Source organism: Orycteropus afer, unplaced genomic scaffold, assembly GCF_000298275.1.
Source record: "Orycteropus afer afer isolate SDZICR_OR568_19922 unplaced genomic scaffold, OryAfe1.0 scaffold00628, whole genome shotgun sequence".
NCBI classification, from domain to species: domain Eukaryota; kingdom Metazoa; phylum Chordata; class Mammalia; order Tubulidentata; family Orycteropodidae; genus Orycteropus; species Orycteropus afer.
Window position 1 is genome coordinate 1177741 of NW_006922215.1, and position 21304 is coordinate 1199044.

At 36.8% G+C, this 21304-nt stretch overlaps 1 protein-coding gene across 1 annotated transcript in view; it reads left to right on the forward strand.

The window, feature by feature from the left end:
- The window catches only part of ZMYM2 (zinc finger MYM-type containing 2), a 95120-nt gene that overhangs the window by 7840 nt on the left and 65976 nt on the right, over positions 1 to 21304 (forward strand). The window contains exon 4 of the mRNA XM_007956524.2: positions 4891 to 5103. Within this exon, the coding sequence (XP_007954715.1) occupies positions 4891 to 5103 (213 nt within the window). The remainder of the gene's footprint in view (positions 1 to 4890; positions 5104 to 21304) is intronic.

Consider the following 21304-nt stretch of genomic DNA (forward strand, 5'->3'; position numbering starts at 1 on the left):
CTGAAGAAGAGTTGATGCTTTTGAGTTGTGGTGCTGGCGAAGAATGCTGAAAGTACCATGGACTGCTAACAGATCTGTCCTGGAGGAAGTGCAGCTGAAATGCACCTTGGAAGCAAGAATGGCCAGACTTCGTCTCACCTACTTTGGTCATGTTCTCAGAAGGGACCATTCCCTGGAGAAGGATGTCATGCTTGGAAAGGTGGAGGGTCACTGAAAGAGGGGAAGGCATTCAATGAGATGGATTGACACGGTGGCTGCAACAGTGTGCTCAAGTGTAGCAAGGATCATGGAGCTGGTGCGGGATCAGACGGTGTTTCGTTCTGCTGTGCATGGGATTGCTGTGAGTTGGAAACGACTCGATGGCACCTAACAACAACAACAATATTACATACATTCTCATCTCTGTGTTTCTTTAAAAGTGAGGATATATAAAAACGATCTTAGAAGTTCTCATTATGTAATGATATTTTCCTATAGGGAGAATGATTTAGACAAGGATAAAATATCATGTTAATCACCTCATTTTTCCTGAGGTTCAGAGTAGAGACAACACCATAGTATTCTGGTTGATTTTTGTCTACTAATACACTTATTTTAGAAATAGACTGATAGTACAAGAATGACAGTAAATAATCTTGCTGAGAATTAAAACAAGTGGAGAGAATATTTTTTAATAACTTCACATTCGTTAAAGGAGCTCTGGTGGTATAGTGAGTAAGGCATTTGACTGCTAACCAGAAGGTAAGCAGTTCAAACCCACCACAGGAAGCAGATGAGACAATCTACTTCTGCAAAGATTTCTTAGCCATGGAGGACTTCCGGTAAGATAGAGGAGTAGGCAGATAAGCAACACAGACCCTCTTCAACAAAAAAAGAAAAACCAGTTGAGAGATACAGAGGATAATCCTGGAGCCTTGAGCTTTGAAAGGAACTATACAGAAGTGGATTAGGGACCAACTAGTGGAAAAACATGAATGAAAACAATGAGCACAGAGACTGTCAGATCTGCGGAATGTCTGCTACTCTGACGTCACCAACAGCCTGAATATTTCCTAGTGGTGTTGGGGCCTGCGAAGTAACCTAAAGATCAGTCCTGATCACCAAGGGCTGCAGGGACAACTGCTCTGGTAGCCTATGACTGGGAAGGGAAACAGCAAGAAGGGACACAACCTGAGCTGTGGACTTTCTGCTGTCTGAGGGGTGCAGCCATTGTGAATGATTACAGGTGGCAGCCATTTTGGATATTTAAAGTAACTGAGGGCATAGCCATTTTGGATATTTAAAGTGTTGGAGGGCATGGCCATTTTGGATATTTAACGTGACCAAGAGCTAAGCCATTTTGAATCTTTACAAGTGGCAACTACTTTGGATTTTAAAGTGATAGCATTCTAGTTCAGATTCCAGGGACCTAAGAATAAGCTTTGTTTGCCAAGGTCAGCAGGGACATACAAGAGGCTCACAACAGGAAAGGAGACAGATGATGAGTGTATGAGTGCTGTCAACTAGTGAATAGAGGAGCACAGCGTAGTACCCTGCTTGTGTAGATAACATACAAAGAAAACAAAAATCATGGGCAAGCCACTCCAACATACAATCACCAATTAAATATAAACACAAAAACATCACAATGCCTCAGAGATGACAGAGTATCACAGTCCACACAAAGAAGCAAGATAAAGCAGGAGAAACAGGGAACACGATACAGACCCAAAACACATCCCTGAGGAAGGTGCAGCATTGGAACTACCTGATAAGGAATTCAAAAGAATTATATTTAGGTATTTTCAAAGGATTGAGAGACACACCAAAGAAAACACAGAAAAAACCCTAGAAGAATTTTGGAAGAAAATACAAGAACAAAATGACAAAACAAATGAAAAATCAGAAATGATTCTAAATCTACAGATAGAAATCCAGAAGATTAATACAAAATTGTCAGAAATAGATAACACATTGAAAGGGCAAAGGAGTAGAATTGATGCAATGGAAGACAGAATTAATGAGATGGAAGACAAGTACCTGAATACTTCTTTGGAAAGGGATCAGTCAGAAAAAAGGTCAAAACAAAATGAAGAAAGCCTAAGGTTCATGTGGGATACCATCAAAAGGAATAACCTATGTATCATTGGAATTCCAGAACATGAAGAGAAAAATAAAACCACTGAGTAAATTGTCCAAGATTTGTTGGAGGACCACCTCCCTGATATGACAAAAGATGAGAATATATATATCCATTCGGCAAGTCCAACAAACCCCAAACAGGATAGACCCCAAAAGAGTATCACCAAGACGTATCATCATCGAACTCACCAAAGACAAAGACAAAGAAAGAATCCTGAGAGCAGCACGGAAAAAATAAAAGTTACCTACTAGGGACAACCAATAAGACTAAACTCAAATTTCTCAGACTATACAGGCAAGAAGACAATGGGATGGCATATATAAAATGCTAAAAGAGAAAAATACCTAACCAAGAATTATATCCCCAGCAAAATTGCTCCTCAAATATGATGGTGAAATTAGGACATTTCCAGATAAGCAGAAATAAAGGGAATTTGTTAAAACCAGACCTTTGAAGAGATGCGAAGGGAGTCCTATGCACAGAGAAGCAACAATAGCCAACAACAACTGACCATTAACACACATCATGATGCTAGAAACCAACCCAGCTACGTAAGTATCCAAAAACAGGGAACCAGAGACATCAATTGACAAATGAGGACAACTACAAACCAAAAAGAGGGAAAAGACTGTGTAGTTACAGAACTTCTAAATGGTAGGAAAGTCAAGACACAACTACAAGATAGAATGGACTGTTCTAAACTTGGGAAGAAAACTATAAATCAGAGGAAAACCTTAAAGAAAAATGATAAACCTTCACATCAAAATCCAAAAGAAGACTAGCACAAATATTTAGCAAATACTAAAACAATAGCAACAAAGGAAGTGATAACATGCTTCATAAACAAAATAATCTCAGCATGGAAAATTATATGGAACAAAGAAATCGACACCATGAAAAAGCACATGACAAAAATGACAGCAACAAATTCATATTTGCCAATAATTACATATCTGGCAAGGGACTTAGCTCTAAGATTTATAGAAAACCCCAATACCTCAACACCCAAGGAATTAACAATCCAGTTGAAAAATGGGCAGAAGACATGAATACACACTTCATCAAGGAGGATATTCAGGTGGCCAGCTAATATATGAAGAGATGCTCCCGATCATTGGCCATCAGAGAGATGCAAATCAAAACAACAGTGAGATACCATCTCACCCCAGCACTGATGGCAAAGTTCAGTGAGACAGAAAATAGTGAATGCTGGCGGGGATGTGGAGAGATTGGGATTCTCATACACTGCTGGTGGGAATGTGAAGTGATACAACCACTGTGGAAAGCAGTATGGCGATTCCTTAGAAAGGTGGAATTGGAGATACCATTTGTTTGACCCAGCAATTCCATTACTAGGTATATATCCTAGAGAGGTGAGAGCCAGGACAGGAACAGATATATGCACACTCATGTTCATCACAGCACTATTTACAATAGCAAAAAGATGGAAACAACCTATGTGCCCATCAGCAGCAGAGTGGATGACCAAACTATGGTACATGCTCGTAATGAAATTCTATGCAGCACTAAAGAGTAATGTAGAGTGTGCAAAACATCACATAATATGGATGAACTTGGAGGACATTATGCTGAGTGAAATAAGTCAATCACAGAAGGACAAATATTGTATTAGTCTGTTATAAAAACTTAAGGGAAGGTTTATATATGGAAGGAAATTTTCTTTGTTGGTTACCAGGGGTGGCAGAGGAGGGGAGGGAACACTGGAAAAAAAAAAAAAAATTCATTGACCCATGTCACTTTAGTTTTGTGTATTTATTTCACTGTACTTAAATTATATTTCAATGAAATGCATTGAAAAAAAAGATTTACAGCCTTGGAAACCCAATGATGTCACTATGAGTCAGAATCAACTCGATGGCAGAGGATTTGGTTTTTTTGTTTCATAGTTTATATGGTTTGATGCTTTATATTTGAATAAAGAGAAAAGAATCTATGTATACACACCCCATTAGAATTATTAAGGAACCTTGGTGGTACAGTAGTTAAAGCACTAGGCTGCTAACCGAAAGGTTGGCGGTTTGAACCCCCCACCTGCTCTGTGGGAGAAAGATGTGGCAGTTTGTTTCCACGAAGATTTACAGCCTTGGAAACCTTACAGAGAAGTTCTGCTCTGTCCTATATGGTGCTGTGAGGTGAAGTTGACTACCTGGCAGTGGGTTTGGTTTTTTAATTCAGATTATTTATAATACTGGTTCTCTCCCACCTTCCTTTTCTCAGCAATATATTTTATTTATGATTCTTCAGATTTTTAGTCTACTTATTTATGCAGATCAATTTCAAAACAAAACCAACCAGGTTATTTCCTATTTTAGATACCTCTAGAGAAGTTTGTAAAAGGAGTTCTAGTAGTACAGTGCCTAAGGCATTTGACTGCTAATCAGAAAGTTGGTGGTTCAACCCACCAGCCACTCTGTGGATGGAAGGGGGGCAATCTTCTTCCATAAAGATTTACTGCCTTAGAAACCTACTAGTGGTTGCTATGAGTCAGAATCAAGTCAATGGCAGTGGATTTAGTGGTATAGAGAAGTTTGTATTGATGTCATTGCTTTTTTTTTTCCCCCTCCTTTTGTTAACTGCCACATGTTCCTTGCCCTTACAAAAGCAGCTCCAAGAGTAATGAAATGTACTTTGTATCTGTGGAAACATACTTTCCAGAGAAAACATTATTGGGGAATTGTTTTTGTTGGAGTACCTTGTTATTTAACTACTTGTCATGCTGATTTAGTTTTTTATTGTTTTTCTTTTAGATTCGCCATGAGGTTAGCTTTAAAAATATGACTCACAAGCTGTGCAGTGACCACTGCTTTAATCGATACAGAATGGCAAATGGTTTAATAATGAATTGCTGTGAACAGTGTGGAGAGTACTTGCCCAGCAAAGGTGCTGGAAATAATGTTCTGGTGATTGATGGTCAGCAGAAAAGATTTTGCTGTCAAAGTTGTGTCAGTGAATACAAACAGGTAATTCACACTCTCATTAAAATAGACTATCCTTTAAAAGTGTTTGAAAACTTTTTACTATACCAGCATTTATTAACGAGATTTATCCTGGAATCTTACTCAGTTCCATTATTTTCTTCATGTTATGGAGATGACCTACCACAAATAAATACCGAAATAAATGTAGATTATGGGGAATAATTTATTTTACAAATAAATGATAGCATTTATGATTCTTCTTGAATATTCTGTTTAGGGATTGTAGAGGGATTGCAGCTAGAATTTCTCAAACTATTAAAGCTTAGCTGTAAGGCTTTTTTAGGTTTGGCTTATGTCATTTTTGAATTTATATACATAATTGAAAAGTAAAATGTGTAGAAAAAGATATACTCAGAGAAGTCTTAATCCCGTTTCTATCCTCATCTCTTGGTACATTCCCATTCTTTATCATTTTCATTTTTATTATTTATATTTTCTGGGAAAAAAAAATGAATTCATAATTCATTCTTATTTTCTGTATGTATTGATAGGCACCAACTTCCAGAATGTATTGTGAAATGATAAAAAAGGGGGGGCGTTTAGTAGTAGGCACAAAAAGTATAATATATATACTGACTTGCTTATTCTTTTTTTTTTTTTTTTTTAACATCACAGGACATTCTAGAAATTGGTCCCTATTAATTTGTAGAGATCATCTTTATCTTTTTACAGTTGCTTAGTTAAGTTTTCAAAATGTTGTGAACTGAATGTTAAGCACACCCAGTATTAAAAATTAAATTATGAAAACAGTTAAATACATTAAAAACAATGATAATAATACTGAAAACTCATCATTTCTGAATTACTTTTCTACCTTTTATTATTATCTATGTTATTTATGTCTATTAATTTGTATGGTAGAAATGCTGTAAAATGATGCACTTCTGTGTATCTCTTTCAAGTTCTATGTTCAGTGCTATTTTGGTAGCCTGAAATTAGCCATGGTGGAAGTCTGTCTCCCACAAATACTCAAATCCAGTTGTTCCTCTTCCTCCTGGTGGTTGAGCATATACCAGACACTACTGGACTAGACTGTAATTTATTTAGTCAGTCCACTGTTGATTACATTTGGGTTATTTCCAGTTTTTCACTATTATAAATAATGGATGATGAATAACCAGGTATAATCATTACTCTGTATTTGTGGAGGTATGTTTTCAGGGTAGATTCTTAGAAATAGAATTTCTTGCTCAAAGGTAAATGAATATGTTATTTCATTAAGTATAGTCAAATTCCCTTTTCTGGGAATTCTACCATATTGCACTCCCTTCAGTGTTGTTTCTCCACAGCTTCACACACACAGAATTTTAGTAAACGATCCAGTTGCTGAAAATGATATACCATGTAGTTTTAATTGTTGTATTAGGAATGATGAGCAAGGTTATGTTTTGGAACTTTTTTACCTGTCATTTCTACTTTTCTATTAACAGTTAATTCATATATATATATATATATATATATACACACACACACACACACACACATATATGCACACATACATATATATACACACACACATATATTTTTATTTTTTTTTTTTCAGTGAAATATTTTACTGTGGCTGTAGCTTGTTTTTAAAAGACAAAACATAGGTTAATTGTGATTTGGGTGAAAGTTTACACAGCAAATTTGTTTTCCTTTCAACAGTTCATACACATCTTGATTTGCGACATTGATTACAGTCCCTACAATGTAACAGCCTGGCACTCATCTGTCAAAAGTTGTCATACTGTGGTGCCTTGTGTATTGTTACGAGGCTGGAACCTATGCCACCAGTATTTCAAATACTGGCAAGGTCACCTGTGGTAGAGAGGTTTCAGCAGAGCTTCCAGACTAAGACTGGAAGAAGAGTTGGGCCATATACTTCTGAAAACATTAGATGCTGAAAACCTTATGAAAAGCAGTGAAATACCATATGATATATTACTGGAAAACTTAATGAGTAGCAATGAGTCATTGTCTGCTGTAGTGCTGGAAGATGAGCCCTCAGGTTGGAAGACACTCAAAATATGATGAGGGTAGAGCTGCTTCTTTAAAGTAGAGTCAACCTCAGTGATGTGAATGGAGGAAAGCTTTTGGGTCCTTCATTTGCTGATGGGGCACAACTGAAAATGGGAAGAAATAGCTGCAAACATTCATTAATAATCACAACATGGAATGTACGAAGTATGAATCTTGGAATTAGAAATTGTAAAAAATGAAATGGATAAAAATTAATATCATAGGCATTAATGAGCTGAAATGGAGTGGTATTGGCCATTTTGAATCCGATAGTCATATGGCCTATTATGCCAGGAATGACAAATTAAAGAGGAATAGCATCTCATTCATCATCAAAAAGAACATTTCTAGATCTATCCTGAAGTACAGTGCTATCAGTGATAGGATAGTATCTATATGCCTAAGAGGAAGACCAGTTAATACAACTGTTATTCAGAATTACACACCAAACACCAAAGCAAAAGATGAAAAAAATTGAAGATTTTTACCAACTTGTGCAGTCTGAAATTGACCAAACATGCAATCAAGATGTATTGATAATTACTGATGATTGGAATCCAGAAGTTGGAAATGAAGAAGCATCAAACAAAACAAAACAAAAAACATCAAACTCACTGCCATCAATTCATTTCTGACTTGTAACCCCCATTGAGTTTCTGAGGTTGTAAATCTTTACAGAAGTAGATTGTCCTATCTTCCTTCCGCAGAGTAGCTGGTAGGTTTGAACCCCTGACCTTCGATTAGCAATCAAGTGCCTTACACACTATGCCATCAGAAGTAGAAAATAGGGCCTTGGAAAGATGATGCAGAGATCACATGGTAGAATTTTGCAAGACCAACAACTATTCCTTTGCAGATACCTTTTTTTTTTTACAATGTAAATGTTGGCTATACATGTGGACCTCCCCAGATGGAATAAACAGGAATCAAACCAACTACCTTTGTGGAAACAGGCAATGGAGGAGCTCAGTATCATCAGTTAAAACAAGGCCAGGAGCTGACTATGGAAGACAATCAGTTATACATACGCAAGTTCAGGTTGAAGTGGAAGAAAATTTTTCAAAGTCCAAAAGACCCAAAATAATGACCTTGAGTACATCCTACCTGAATTTAGAGACTATATGAAGAACAGATTTGACACATTGAAAACTGGTGAATGAAGATTGTGGGATGACATCAAGAATATTGTACATGAAGAAAGGAAAAGTTCATTAAAAAGACAAGAAAGAAAGGAAAGACCAAAATCGATGTCAGAGGAGACTCTAAAACTTGCTCTTGAAAGAAGAGTAGCTAAAGCAAAAGAAGAAATTATAAAAGAACTGAACAAAAGATTTCAAAGGGCAGCTTGAGAAGACAAGCTAAAGTAGTATAATGAAATGTGTAAAGACACGGAATTAGAAAACTAAAAGGTAAGAACACACTTGACATTTCTCAGATTGAGAGAACTGAAGAGATTCAAGCCTCGAGTTGCAATGTTGAAGGATTCTATGGGCAAAATATTGAACAATGCAGAAAGCATCAAAAGAAGATGGAAGGAATACACAGAGGCACTGTACCAGAAATTGGTTGCCGTTCACTTATTTTAGGAGGTATCATATGATCAAGAAGATTATATGATACATATTGAAGGAGGAAATCAGTCTGAACTGAAGGAATTGGCAAAAAACAAGGCTCCAGGAATTGACAGAATACTCGCAGAGATGCTTCAACAAACTGATGTAGCAGTGGAGGTGCTCAGTCATTTATGCCAGGAAATTTGGAAGACAGTGACTAGAAAAGATCCATATTTGTGCCTATTCCAAAGAAAGGTTTCCAACAGAATGTGGAAATTATTGAAAAATGTCATTAATATCACATGCAAATAAAATTTTCCTAAAGATAATGCAAAACAGTTATAGCAGTATATTGACAGGGAACTTAACAGAAATTCAAGCTGGCTTCAGAAGAGGACGCAGAACAGGGATATTGTTGATGTCAGGTCGATCTTAAGATTACCAGAAAATTGATTACCTGTGTTTTATTGACGATTCAAAGTCATTCAGTTGTGCAGATGATAACAAATTATGGACATCATTGTAAAAATTAGTAGTTTCAGAACACTTAATTGTGCTCATGAGGAACCTGTATGTAAACCACGAGGCAGTTGTTCAAACAGAATAAGGCAATACTGCATGGTTTAAAATTAGGAAGAATGTGTGTCAGGGTTGTATCCTTTCACCATACTTACTCAGTATGTATGTTGAGCAGATAATCCAAAAAGCATGAATATATGAAGAAGAACACAGCATCAGGATTGGAGGAATTCTCTTTAACCACTTGTGATATGCAGATGATACAACCTTGCATGCTGATAGTGAAGCGGACTTGAAATACTTACTGATGAAGATCAAAGACGTCAGTCTTAAGTGTGGATTACACCTCAATATAAAGAAGAAAATAACATCGTAACTCAACCAATAAGTGATAAGTGAAGAAAAGATTGAAGTTGTCAAACTGTTCATTTTACTTGGATCCACAGCCAACATCCATGGAAGCAACAGTCAGTAAATCAGACGTTGTATTGCACTGAGCAAATGTGCTGCAAAAGACCTATTTAAAGGGTGAAGAGTAAGATGTCACTTTCAAGACTAAGGTTCACCTAACCCCAGCCATAGTAATCTCATATGCATGTGAAAGGTGGACAGTGAATAAGGAAGATGGAAAAAGAATTCAAACCTTTGAACTGTGGTGTTGACAAAGAATACTGAAAATACCATAGACTGCCAGAAATACATACAAATCTATCCTGGAAGAAGTGCTACTTAGAAGTGAGAATGGCCAGACTTCATCTCACTTACTTTGGTCATGTTGTCAGAGGCACCTGTCCCTGAAGAGAAAGATCATGCTTAGTAAAGTGGAGAGTCGGAGAAAAAAGGGAAGACCCTTAATGAAATGAATTGACACAGTGGCTGCAAAGATGGGCTAACATAGCAAAAATTATGAGGATGGTGCAGGACTAGGTAGTGTTTTTTTCTGTTGTTCATAGGATTGTTGTGAGTTGGAATCGACTTGATGGCACCTAAGAACAACAAAAAAAAATGTAACAGCACTCTTTTACTTCCTTTGTTTACTGTTTCTATTCATCCTTTCCTATCTCTTCCTGCCTTCTGAGCTTCATCCCTAGTCATATGCTGTCCTTTGATCTCTTATGGTTGGTTGTTCTAAGGAGTGCATATTTTCTGGGTGTTAATTGTTTACCTTGTAGGCCTCTGTGTTGTTTGGCTGAAAGCTGAGCAGTGGGAGTGATGTTGAAGGGTAGGTAAGGGCCCTATCTCGAGGTTCCACCAATCTCTGTCAGACTAGTAACACTGGTCTTTTGGATAATTTTGAATTTTGTAATACATTTTTCTCTCACTCTATCCAGGATCTCCTACTGTGATCCTTTCAGAGTGGTTGGCAGTGGTAGCTGGGCACCATCTAATTCTTCTCTGTTTTCAGAGTGTTTATTCATGGCTTTACCCATTTTTTTTTCTTTTGGTGCTCCAATCTTACATATATCTTTCCCCCAATAATTGAATATTTTATTGTGAAAAATGAATCTTCAATTTGTTCCTGAAATAATTATTTCTCTGTCAACTACTGTGTTTCATGCAGTGTGTTAGGTTCTAGGAATAATAGTGGGAAGTAAAACAGACCTAATAAAATAGTACCTGCCCTCTTAGGGTTTACATTGTGGTGACATAAAAGTCCTTATAGAACAGGTGATGGCAAGAATCAGACTAATTGTGATCTCTTAAGAGTACTGTGCTTTTTGTTGTTGCTGGTGATGTTTGCATTTATTAACTTCTGATACCTTGTAAGTTTGTTGAGAGTGCTGGCTGCATGGTCTAAAATTCTGGTGCTCTTGGTTAGTATTATTTATGTGCCTTGGGAAAAATACTTAATCTCCCTATGCCTTTCCTTATTTTCATTGTTTGTGAAGTTGATGAAATTGTAATACTCATCTCTTAGTGTTAGAACAAAGATGAGTCTTCCATCTTGATTTTTTATTTTATTTATTGTGATTTGGGTGAAGATTTACAGAGCACATTCACTTTTCCATACAGCAGTTCACATATACTTTGTCTCATGTCATTGACCACTGTTTACAATGCAACAGCTCCCCTCCCACTTCCTCCCCATAGTTACCTCTTCCCAGTGACCATCCCTCCATACTCTCCTGCGTCCTGAGCTGTCTCCCTGTGCATAAGCAGCCCTTCCTTCTCCCATGATTGTTCTCTCCAGGGCGTGTGTCTACTTGAGGTAAATGTTCATCTTGATTTTTAAAAACCTAGTTTAAGAAACTGATCGTTACTTGTTCTCCATCAACCCCATTGTGCTCTCTCCTGATCACTGTCCCCTTTTTCGTTCCCAGAAGTCACAACTCTCTTTGACTTTTAATATCATGGCATGAGTTGTATGTAAACTTTATGTAAAGGGAATTAATATAATGTGTGATTTTGGCTGCTTTGTCTAAGCACTGTGTTTGTGAGATTCATCCATAGCTGTATATAGCTGTAGATGAATAGGATAGGTTTTCTTTTCTTTCTTTTTTAAATCATTTTAGTAATGTATACATATATGGCAGAATATTTGCCAATTCATCGTTTTTTACATGTACAATTTATTAACATTGGTTTCATTGATCATGATCATGACTATTTGTTTTCATATTATTCTACCATACTTAACAGAAACTCAGTGTCCTCTTAAAGTTTAAGACTCTTCCTTCCCTCTTCCTCTATATAGTGTTACTTTGTCCTATTAAAAAAAAAACACTAACCAGTTTTTTTTAAAAAAAAAAAAAAACTTTTTGCTTTTGGATTTTGCATCGTACACTGTTACAAAGGAATATTTTTCAAGTTTTCTTCTAATATTTGTAAAGTTTTCATTTATCATTGAAATCTTTGTTTGGAGTTTATTCTGTCGTATAATTTAGGTATGTGTGAAATTTTATTTGCTCCCAAATGTCTTATTTTAAATTCATTAATTAATACTAGCTTTGACCAATGGTTTTAAATACTTGTCCTTGATTAATATTCTGCACCATCCATATCATCTGCAAATAAATCTTCCTTTTCAGTTCTCTTACCCACTATTGTTTTCTCTTGCCTGATTGTGTTTCTTAATAAATCTAATAAAATGTTAAGTAATGGAGATAGTACATACCTTTTTGATCTAGTGGAAATGTCATTAGTGTTTCTTCATTAAATTTGATGCTGGCTTTAGGGTTAAGGTTTCTGTGTATTTTATCATGGTAAAGAAGTATCCATTGATTTCTATTTTACATTAAATTTTTTATCAGAAATGAATGTTGAGTTTTATTGAAGGTCTTTTCTCAGGGTCTGTGGAGGTAATGGTATGAATTTTCCCCCTCAGATATATTAATATGTGAATTATATTAATGGATTTCCTAACGCTTATTCTATCCTTGCGTTACTGGATTAAGCCATACACAGTGACTATTGTATTTAAAATGTATATGTTCTGATTGGTTGAGATCATTAGTACAGATAGCACATTAGTACAGATAGCACAGATAGAGTGCTTGACTCCTAATAGAAATGTTTGTGGTTTGAATCTAACCAATGTTGCCTGGAAGAATGGTATAATGATATGTTTCTGTAACACAGCCGTTGAAAACTGTATGCACAGTTCTACTCTGAGACACCATCACTCATTTGTCAGTTTGTCATATACTTTGGTGGCTTGTATGATGGCTAACCAGACGGCTGGCGGTTCAAACCCACCAGACATTCCTCGGAAGGAAGGTTGGGCAATCCTACTTCCGTAGTGATACTGCCTCGGAAACCCAAGGAGGGGTCCCTATCAGTCGGGGCCGACTCGACGGCACATAACAACAACAACAACATGATGGCTGTGGGGCTGGAAGCTATGCCACTGGTATTTCAAACAATAGCAGTGTCACCCATGGTGGACAAGTTTCAGTAGACCTTCCAGACTAAGGCAAACTGGGAAGAAGGACATGACTATTCACCTCTGAGAACCTTAAGAATGCAGTGAAACATTGTCTGATACAGTGCTGAAAGATGAGCCCATCAGGTTGGAAGGCACTCAGAATACAATTGGGGAAGAGCTGCATCCTCAAAGTAGAATTGACCTTAATAATATAGATGGAGTAAAGCTTTTGAGACCTTCACTTGCTAGTGGGGCACAACTCAAAATGGGAAGAAACAACTACAAACACTTAATAATTGGAACATACTAAGTATGAATATAGGAAAACTCGAAAGGGAAGAGCATGCTTCAAAAATGAAGTGGAATGTATAAAGATCAATATCCTAGGCACTGGTGAGCTGAAATGGATTGGTATTGGCCATTTTGAGTCAGACAGTCATATGATTTACTGTGCTGGGAATGACAAATTGAAACGTAATAGCATTGAATTCATCATCAAAAAGAAAATTTCAAGATTTGTCTTGAAGTACAGTGCTGACAGTGATAGGATAATATCCATACACCTACAAGGAAGACTAGTTAATACAACTGTTACTCAGAATTACTCACCAACCACTAAAGCAAAAGATGAGGAAATTGAAGATTGTTTACAACTTTTGCAGCCTGAAATTGACCAAACATGCAATCAAGATGTATTGATAAATATTGGTGATTGGAATGCAAAAGTTGGAAACACAGCATCAGTAGTTGGAAAATACAGCCTTCATGATTGGAAATACGCCAGAGATCTCATGATAGAATTTTGCAAGACCCATGACTAGTCCTTTGCAAATTCCTTTTTTCAGCAACATAAATGTGGGCTATACAACATGGACCTCTCAAGATGGAATAAGCAGGAATCAAATCACAGCTGCGTTTGTGGAAACAGGCAGTGGAGAAGCTCAATATCATTAGTCAAAGCAAGGCCAGGAGCTGACTGTGAAACAGATGATTGGTTGCTCATATGCAAGTTCAAAATGAAACTGAAGAAAATTAAGTCTGCAAGAGCCAAAATACAACCTTGAGTATATCCCACCTGAATTAAGGGACTCTCTGAGGAATAGATTTGACATACTGAAAACCAATGACTAAAGCCAGATGAATTGTGAGCTGACATCAAGGACATCATATGTAAAGAAAGCAAATGGTTGTTGTTATTATTATTATTATTTTAAAAAAAACCTAGAAAGACCAAAATGGATGTCAGAAGACTCTGGAATTTGCTTTTGAATGTAGAGTAAGTAAAGCAAATGGAAGAAATGGTGAAGTAAAGGAGCTGAACAGATTTCAAAATGCCACTAGAGAAACAAAGTAAAGCATTACGATGAGCTATTCAAAGACCTGGAGTTAGCAAACCATAAGGGAAGAGCATACTTCGCATTCTTAAGCTGAAGGAGCTAAAAAAATAAACAATTTCAGGCTTTGTTGCTATACTGAAGGGCAAAGCATTAACCTTTGTAGGAAACATGGAAAGAATAGCCAGTCACAGTACCAAAAAGAATTGGTGGGTATTCAATCATTTGAGAATATGATCAAGAACCGTTGTTATTGGTGAAAGAAGTCCTAACTACACTGAAGGCTTTGGAGAAAAACAAGGCTTCAGAAATTGACAGACTATCCTTTGAGATGTTTCTACAAACAGATGCAATGCTGCAAGCACTCACTTACCAAGCAATTAGGAAGATATATTGGCCAACTGGCAAGAAGAGTTTCATGTTGTTGTCCATTTCAAAGAAAGAGATCATCAAAGAAAGATGATTTTACAGAATGCTGAAATTATTGAACAGTATCATTAATATCACATGCAGGTAAAGTTTTGCTGATGTTAATTCAAAAGCAGATGCAGGAGTTCATCTACAGGGAACTGTTAAAAATTCAAGCCAGTTCAGAAGAAGATGTGGAATGAGGGATATCATTGCTGATGTCAGATGAATTTTGGCTGAAGGAGAATACCATAAAGATGTTTACCTCTGTTTTATTGACTGTGCAAAGGCATTTGTGTGTGTGTTGTTGTTAGTTGCCATCAAGTCAGTTTCTAGTGAATGTGATGCTATACAATAGCATGAAACACTGCCCAGTCCCGTACCATCCTCACAGTCGTTGCTAAACTTGAGCCCATCGTTGCAGCCACTGTGTCCATCTTCTTGAACGCCTACATGATGTTTCACTGCTATTCATAAGGTTTTCAGTGGCCAAGTACAGCCAGAATGTTCCTTAGAAGGGAGGATGGGGAGTCTTAATCTTACTTGGTTTGGGCATGTCATCAGGAGGGACCAGTTCCTGGAGAATGACATTATGCTTGCTAAAGTAGACGATCAGCCCAGAAGAGGAAGACTGTCAGTGAGGTAGATTGTCACAGTGGCTACAGCAAGGTCTCAAACATAGCAATGATTGGGAAGATGGGTAGGACCAGGCAGTGTTTCATTCTGTATATTGGATCACTGAGTCACAACCAACTCAGTAGCTCCTAAAACTACAAAGCTAATCCGATCAGGGAAATAAGTTTGTTTTGTTTTTTAAATCCACAAATAAAACAAGAAATGACGAGGTAGACTTAAGCATCACAATTGAATAAATAGAGTAAAATCAGTCATCATGGCCTACTTTGTATAATCATATATAAAAATTTTGAAAGCCTGCAATTTAATTACTAATTTCCCATTAAAATATAATTTTTATGAATTAATTCTGTAAGAGATAAAATTTAAGCAGTTTTCATAGAAGAAATAGAGGTAGTTAAGGAAACGAAACCAAACCCATTGCTGTTGAGTCCATTCTGACTTAATAGTGAACTTATAAGACAGAGTAGAACTGCCCTGTATGCTTTCCTTAGTTATCAGAGAACTGCCCCAGAAAAAGAACCAGGGCAATTCCATCAAAGTCAGAGCAGGTACTTACAATGTTGTTTTTAAACTGTTTCAGAGCATAAAATGGAAGAAAATAACTTCTAAGTTATTAATGAGAGTAATGTATTTTCAAAGGAAATTTTTCAAATATTAAATTAATCATCCATCAATTTAAATCCCCCCCCTTTTATGAGGTGTGGGAACTTTATTGTTCCTCCCTCCATTTTCTGTGAAGAGGAAATAGTAGTATGTGTTATTTTTTTAATTGTGTAAAATACACATAGCATGTAATTTGACATTTTAACCATCTTTAAATTCAGGACATTAACTAAATTTACCGTATGATTAAAATTTTTTTGTGTTGTACTAAAGTATGTATAACATAAAATTTGTTATTTTAGCCACTTTTAAGTGTCACAGTTTAATGACATTATTTACAGTGCTAACACAACTGTCACTGTTAAATTAAATTTTTTTTTATCACCCATTAAGCAATAACTACTAACTACCCACTCCTCTTATCCTCTAAACTACTGCCATCCAGCTGATTCTGATTCATTGTGACTCTGTAGGCAGAGTAGAACTGCCCCATAGGGTTTCTAAGCCTATAAATCTTTACTGAAGAAGACTGCCTCATATATTTCCCATGGAACAGCTGGTAGGTTTGTTCCACCGAACTTCTGGTTAGCAGCCCTGTGCTTTAACCAGTCTCAACAGATATTTTAACCTTATCCCTTAGTAACCTCTGATTTTTTTTCCCTGTCTCTGCATTTGACTCTTACAGAGATATAAAGTATTTATCCTTTTGTATCTGACTTGTTTAACTCAGCATAATGTTTTCAGAGTTCATCTGTGTCATTGCATGTATCATTGACTTCATTTCTCTTTTTATCTATTCATCTGTTAATGAACACTTGGCTTGTTTCTACTTTTTGGGTATTGTGAATAATGCTGTAATTAACATTGGTATAAGTTTTCTATTTGGGTATATGCTTTCAATATACTTAAAATTGGAATTGCTGGATCATATGATCATTCTGTGTTCAAGTTCTTATGAAACTTTCACACTGTCTTCCACAGTTGCTGTATTGTTTTACATTCCTACTAGCAATGAATGAGAGTTACTGTTTGTTCACAACTGCGTCAACACTTGTTTTTTCCGTTTTCATGATATAGCTATTCTAGTGGGTATGGAGTATCCATTCTTAATTTATTCTTTTCCATAGATGTTTTAAGTAAGGTTTTTTTTTCTTCAATAGTTCATTTTATCATAAAATAATGTATTTTAACATAAAAGCAAGAATTATCCTTTATATGAATAGGGCAGAAAATGAAACTGTTTGCCAACTCCACCTTGTTCCAGAAAAGTAACTATTAAGTCCTTCTAGATTACTGTGGACATAACACAAAATATTTAAAAACTTAATTCTTTTCTATTCTGTTTCTTTTCTAATGTAATGAGAATTTTTATTGTAATACAAATAACTAGTTTTTTAAAAATTTTTTATTTATTGCTGTGGCTATACACAGCTCAATCTTTACTAGTTCAACAGTTTCCACATGTACAGTTCAATGGTTACATTCTTAATGTTGTGCAACCTTTGTCTCTTTTTCCAAATTATTCTACCACTGTTAACAAAAACTCAAAAACCAAGTGAAACCCATTGCTATCAAGCTGATTCTGACTCATAGCAACCATGTAGGACAGAGCAGAACTGTACTATAGGAGTTCCCAAGGCTGTAATCTTTATGGAAACAGACTTGCACACCTTTGTACATCAGACTGGCTGGTAGGTTTCAACTGCTGACCTTTTGATTAGCAACTGAGCACTTAACCACTGTGTCACCAGAGCTCCTTAACATAAACTCAATTTCCACTGAATAAAAACTTGTCCTTTCTCCCTTCTTTCCACGCATGGTAGCCGCTAATAAGCTGTGGTTTCTAAGTTTTGTTTCATGTAAGTGAAGTGATACATATAGTATTAGTCTTTTAGCTATTGACTTTGCTGCGCATGATGTGTTAAAGGTTCATCCATGTTGTGGCATGCGTCAGAACTTCATTTCTCTTTATGGATGAGTAGAATTCCATAGTATGTCTTTATTGCATTTTGTTTAGATGATCATTTAGCTTGTTTCCACTTTTTGGCTATTATAAAAAGTGCTGCAGTAACCATTGGTGTACAGATTTCCATTTGTGTTCCTGCTTTTACTTGTGGGTATTTACGTAGGATTGGCATTGCTGGGTCATTTGGTAGTTCTGTGTTCAACTTTTAAAAAGCATACTATTTTTATTATATTTTTGTAAAGATTTATATAGCAATTTAGGTTTTCCTACAATTATTTCTGTACAAATTGTTCAGTGACATTGGATGCAATCTTAATGTGTGAACATTTTCAGTATTTCTATTCTGGTTGTTCCATTACCATTAATCTAGTTTCCTTTCCCAGCTACAGTCTCACCTTTGTCTTTAAGTAACTGTTGACTGTTTGTTCTCATATAGGTGATTTTCAAAAAAAAAAACCACAGTACTCACAGTGGTATTCTTTTATCTGTTATCTAGATAAGTGGTGACCTCAGGATAGTTTCAGTTCAAGACTAGAGTATGTCAGGACAGTAGTCTTTTTATTGATTGATTGATTGTGATTTGGTGAAAATTTACAGAGCAAATACACTTCCATACAGCTGTTCACATACACTTTCTCTCATGACATTGACCATAATTTAGCACAATGCAACATCTCCTCTCCCACTTCCTTCTGATAGGTACCGCTTCCCTGTGACCATCCATCCATGCACTCCTACCCCCTGAGCTGTCTCCCTGTGCCTGAGCAGCCCTTCTTTTCTCACTTTCTTGTTCTCTCCAAGGAGTATATCTATCTACCTCAGGTAAATGCTCAACTAGTAAGCCTGTCTACTGCTTGGCTGGAAGCCACAGGTGTGCGTTCAATTCCAGACCTGAAGGGCAGCTAGGGGCCATAGTCTCAGTGGTTCCACCAGGCTCCATCGGGCCAGCAAACTTGTTCCCTGCTTTTTTTTACCAAATGATTTTGAGTTTTGTCCATATTGTTCCCCCTGTCTATCCAGGATCTCCTACAAAGATCCTCTTCCAAGTGGTTGACAGTAGTAGCCGAGCACCGTCTATTTCTTCTGGTCTCATAGTCGTATAGGCTGCAGATCGGATGGTGTACCAGTCATTAGGACTGATTGTTTCCATGAATTTTTGGTTTTCTTCATTCTTCTTGGCCCTGGATGAGGAAAGCCCATCTTTGCATCTAGATGGCAGCTTGTAAGCATTTAAGATCTCAGTTGGTACTCGCCACAGTAGAAGATGGAACAATGATTTGTGTAGTATGTTATGCCAATTGAGCTTGATGTCCTCTGGGACTATGGTTCCGAGCCCACAGGTTCAACTACTCGGTCCCTCTTGGTAGCTGGCTGTGACCAAGCAGTGACTACAACCTTGCCCCTTGTCAGCCCCATTAATACACCTGGGAATTCAGATGATACACATAAAGTTATTGGACCACTGTCTGCCAACCATATACATGTTCTTGGGTGCACTCTCCACTTCATATAGATACCTAATGTTTCAGCCTGTCCACCTATCTATCCACCCATATACCCGTGTTTTCCTTCACTGAGCACACTGTGCTGTATGTGCAAAAGGGTTCATCTTTGTTATATGTACTTCCCATGTACCTTTCTATGTCTTTCTCTTCCTCAGTGCCACTATATTGATCACTCACATTTGGTACATTGCCCTTTTCTTCACCCAAATCAAAACTTCTCTCTCTCTATCTAACAGTATTCCCTCCTCTCCCCTCCCACCCCTGGTAACCAACAAAGAAAATGGTCTTCCATAGATAAACGTTTCCTTGACTATTACAATAACGGACTCATACCTTATTTGTCCTTTTGTGATTGACTTGTTTCATTTGGCATAATGTCCTCCAGGTTCATCCATGTTGTGCGGTGTTTTGCAGATTCTACATTATTTTTTAGGGTTGCATAGTATTCCATTGTGTGTATGTACCATAGTTTGGATATCCATTCCTCTGTTGATGGACACATAGGTTCTTTCCATCTTTTGGCTATTGTAAATAGTTCTGTGATGAACATGGGTGTGCATATGTCTGTTCTTGTCATGGCTCTCACGTCTTTAGGTATATACCTAGTAATGGACTAGGTGGGTCAAATGGTATTTCTAGTTCCAACTTTTGAAAGAATCGCCATACTGCTTTCCACAATGGTTGTACCATTTTACAGTCCCACCAGCAGTGTATGAGAGTCCCAGTCTCTCTACATCCTCGCCAGCATTTGTTATTTTCTGTCTCATTGAACTTTGCTACTAGTGCAGGAGCAAGATGCTATCTCACTGTTGTTTTGATTACATCTCTCTTATAACTAGTGATCATGAGCATTTCTTCATATGTTTGTTGGCTGCTTGAATATTGTCCTTGGTGAAGTGTCTATTCATGTCTTCTGCTCATTTTTAAATTGGGTTGTGTGTCTTTTTGTTATTGAGGTGTTGGTGTTTTCTCTAAATTCTAGAGATAAGTCCCTTGTCGAATATATCATAACCATATATTTTTTCCCAATCTGTAGGTTCTCTTGACTCTTTTGGAGTAGTCTTTGGAAGCACACAAAAATTTAATCTTTAGAAGGTCCCAGTCATCTAGTTTGTCCTCTACTGTTTGTGCATTTTGAGTTATGCTTGATAATCTATTTATGCCATATATTAAGGCCCCTAAATTTGCCCCCAGTTTTTCCTTGAGGAACTCTATAGTTTTGGGTTTCACATTTAAGTCTTTAATCCATCTGTAGTTCATTTTCGTGTATGGTGTGAGGTACAGATCTTGTTGCATTTTTCTGCAAATGGATCTCCAGTTTTTCCAGCATCGTTTATTAAACAAACATTCTCTTCCCCATTTAATGGATTTTGGCCCCTTGTCAAAGATCAGCTGACCATAGGTCGATGGATCTATTTCTGTGTTCTCAATTCTATTTCATTGGTCTGTGTATCTGTGATTAAACCACTACCAGGCAGTTTTGACTACTGTGGCTGTATAGTAGGTTTTGAGATCCAGCAGTGTGACACCTCCTACTTTGTTGTTCTTCTTCAATAGTGCTTTGCATATCTGTGGTCTCTTGCCTTTCCATATAAAGTTAATGATGGTTTTTCCGTATTCCTAAATAATGATGGGATCTGGATTGGGATTGTATTGAATGTATAGATTGTTTTGGGTAGAATGGATATTTTTACAATGTTCAATCTTCCTATCCACAAGCATGCGATGTTCTTCCATTTATGTAGTTCTCTTATGGTTTCTTGAAGTAGTTTTTTATAGTTTTCTTTGTA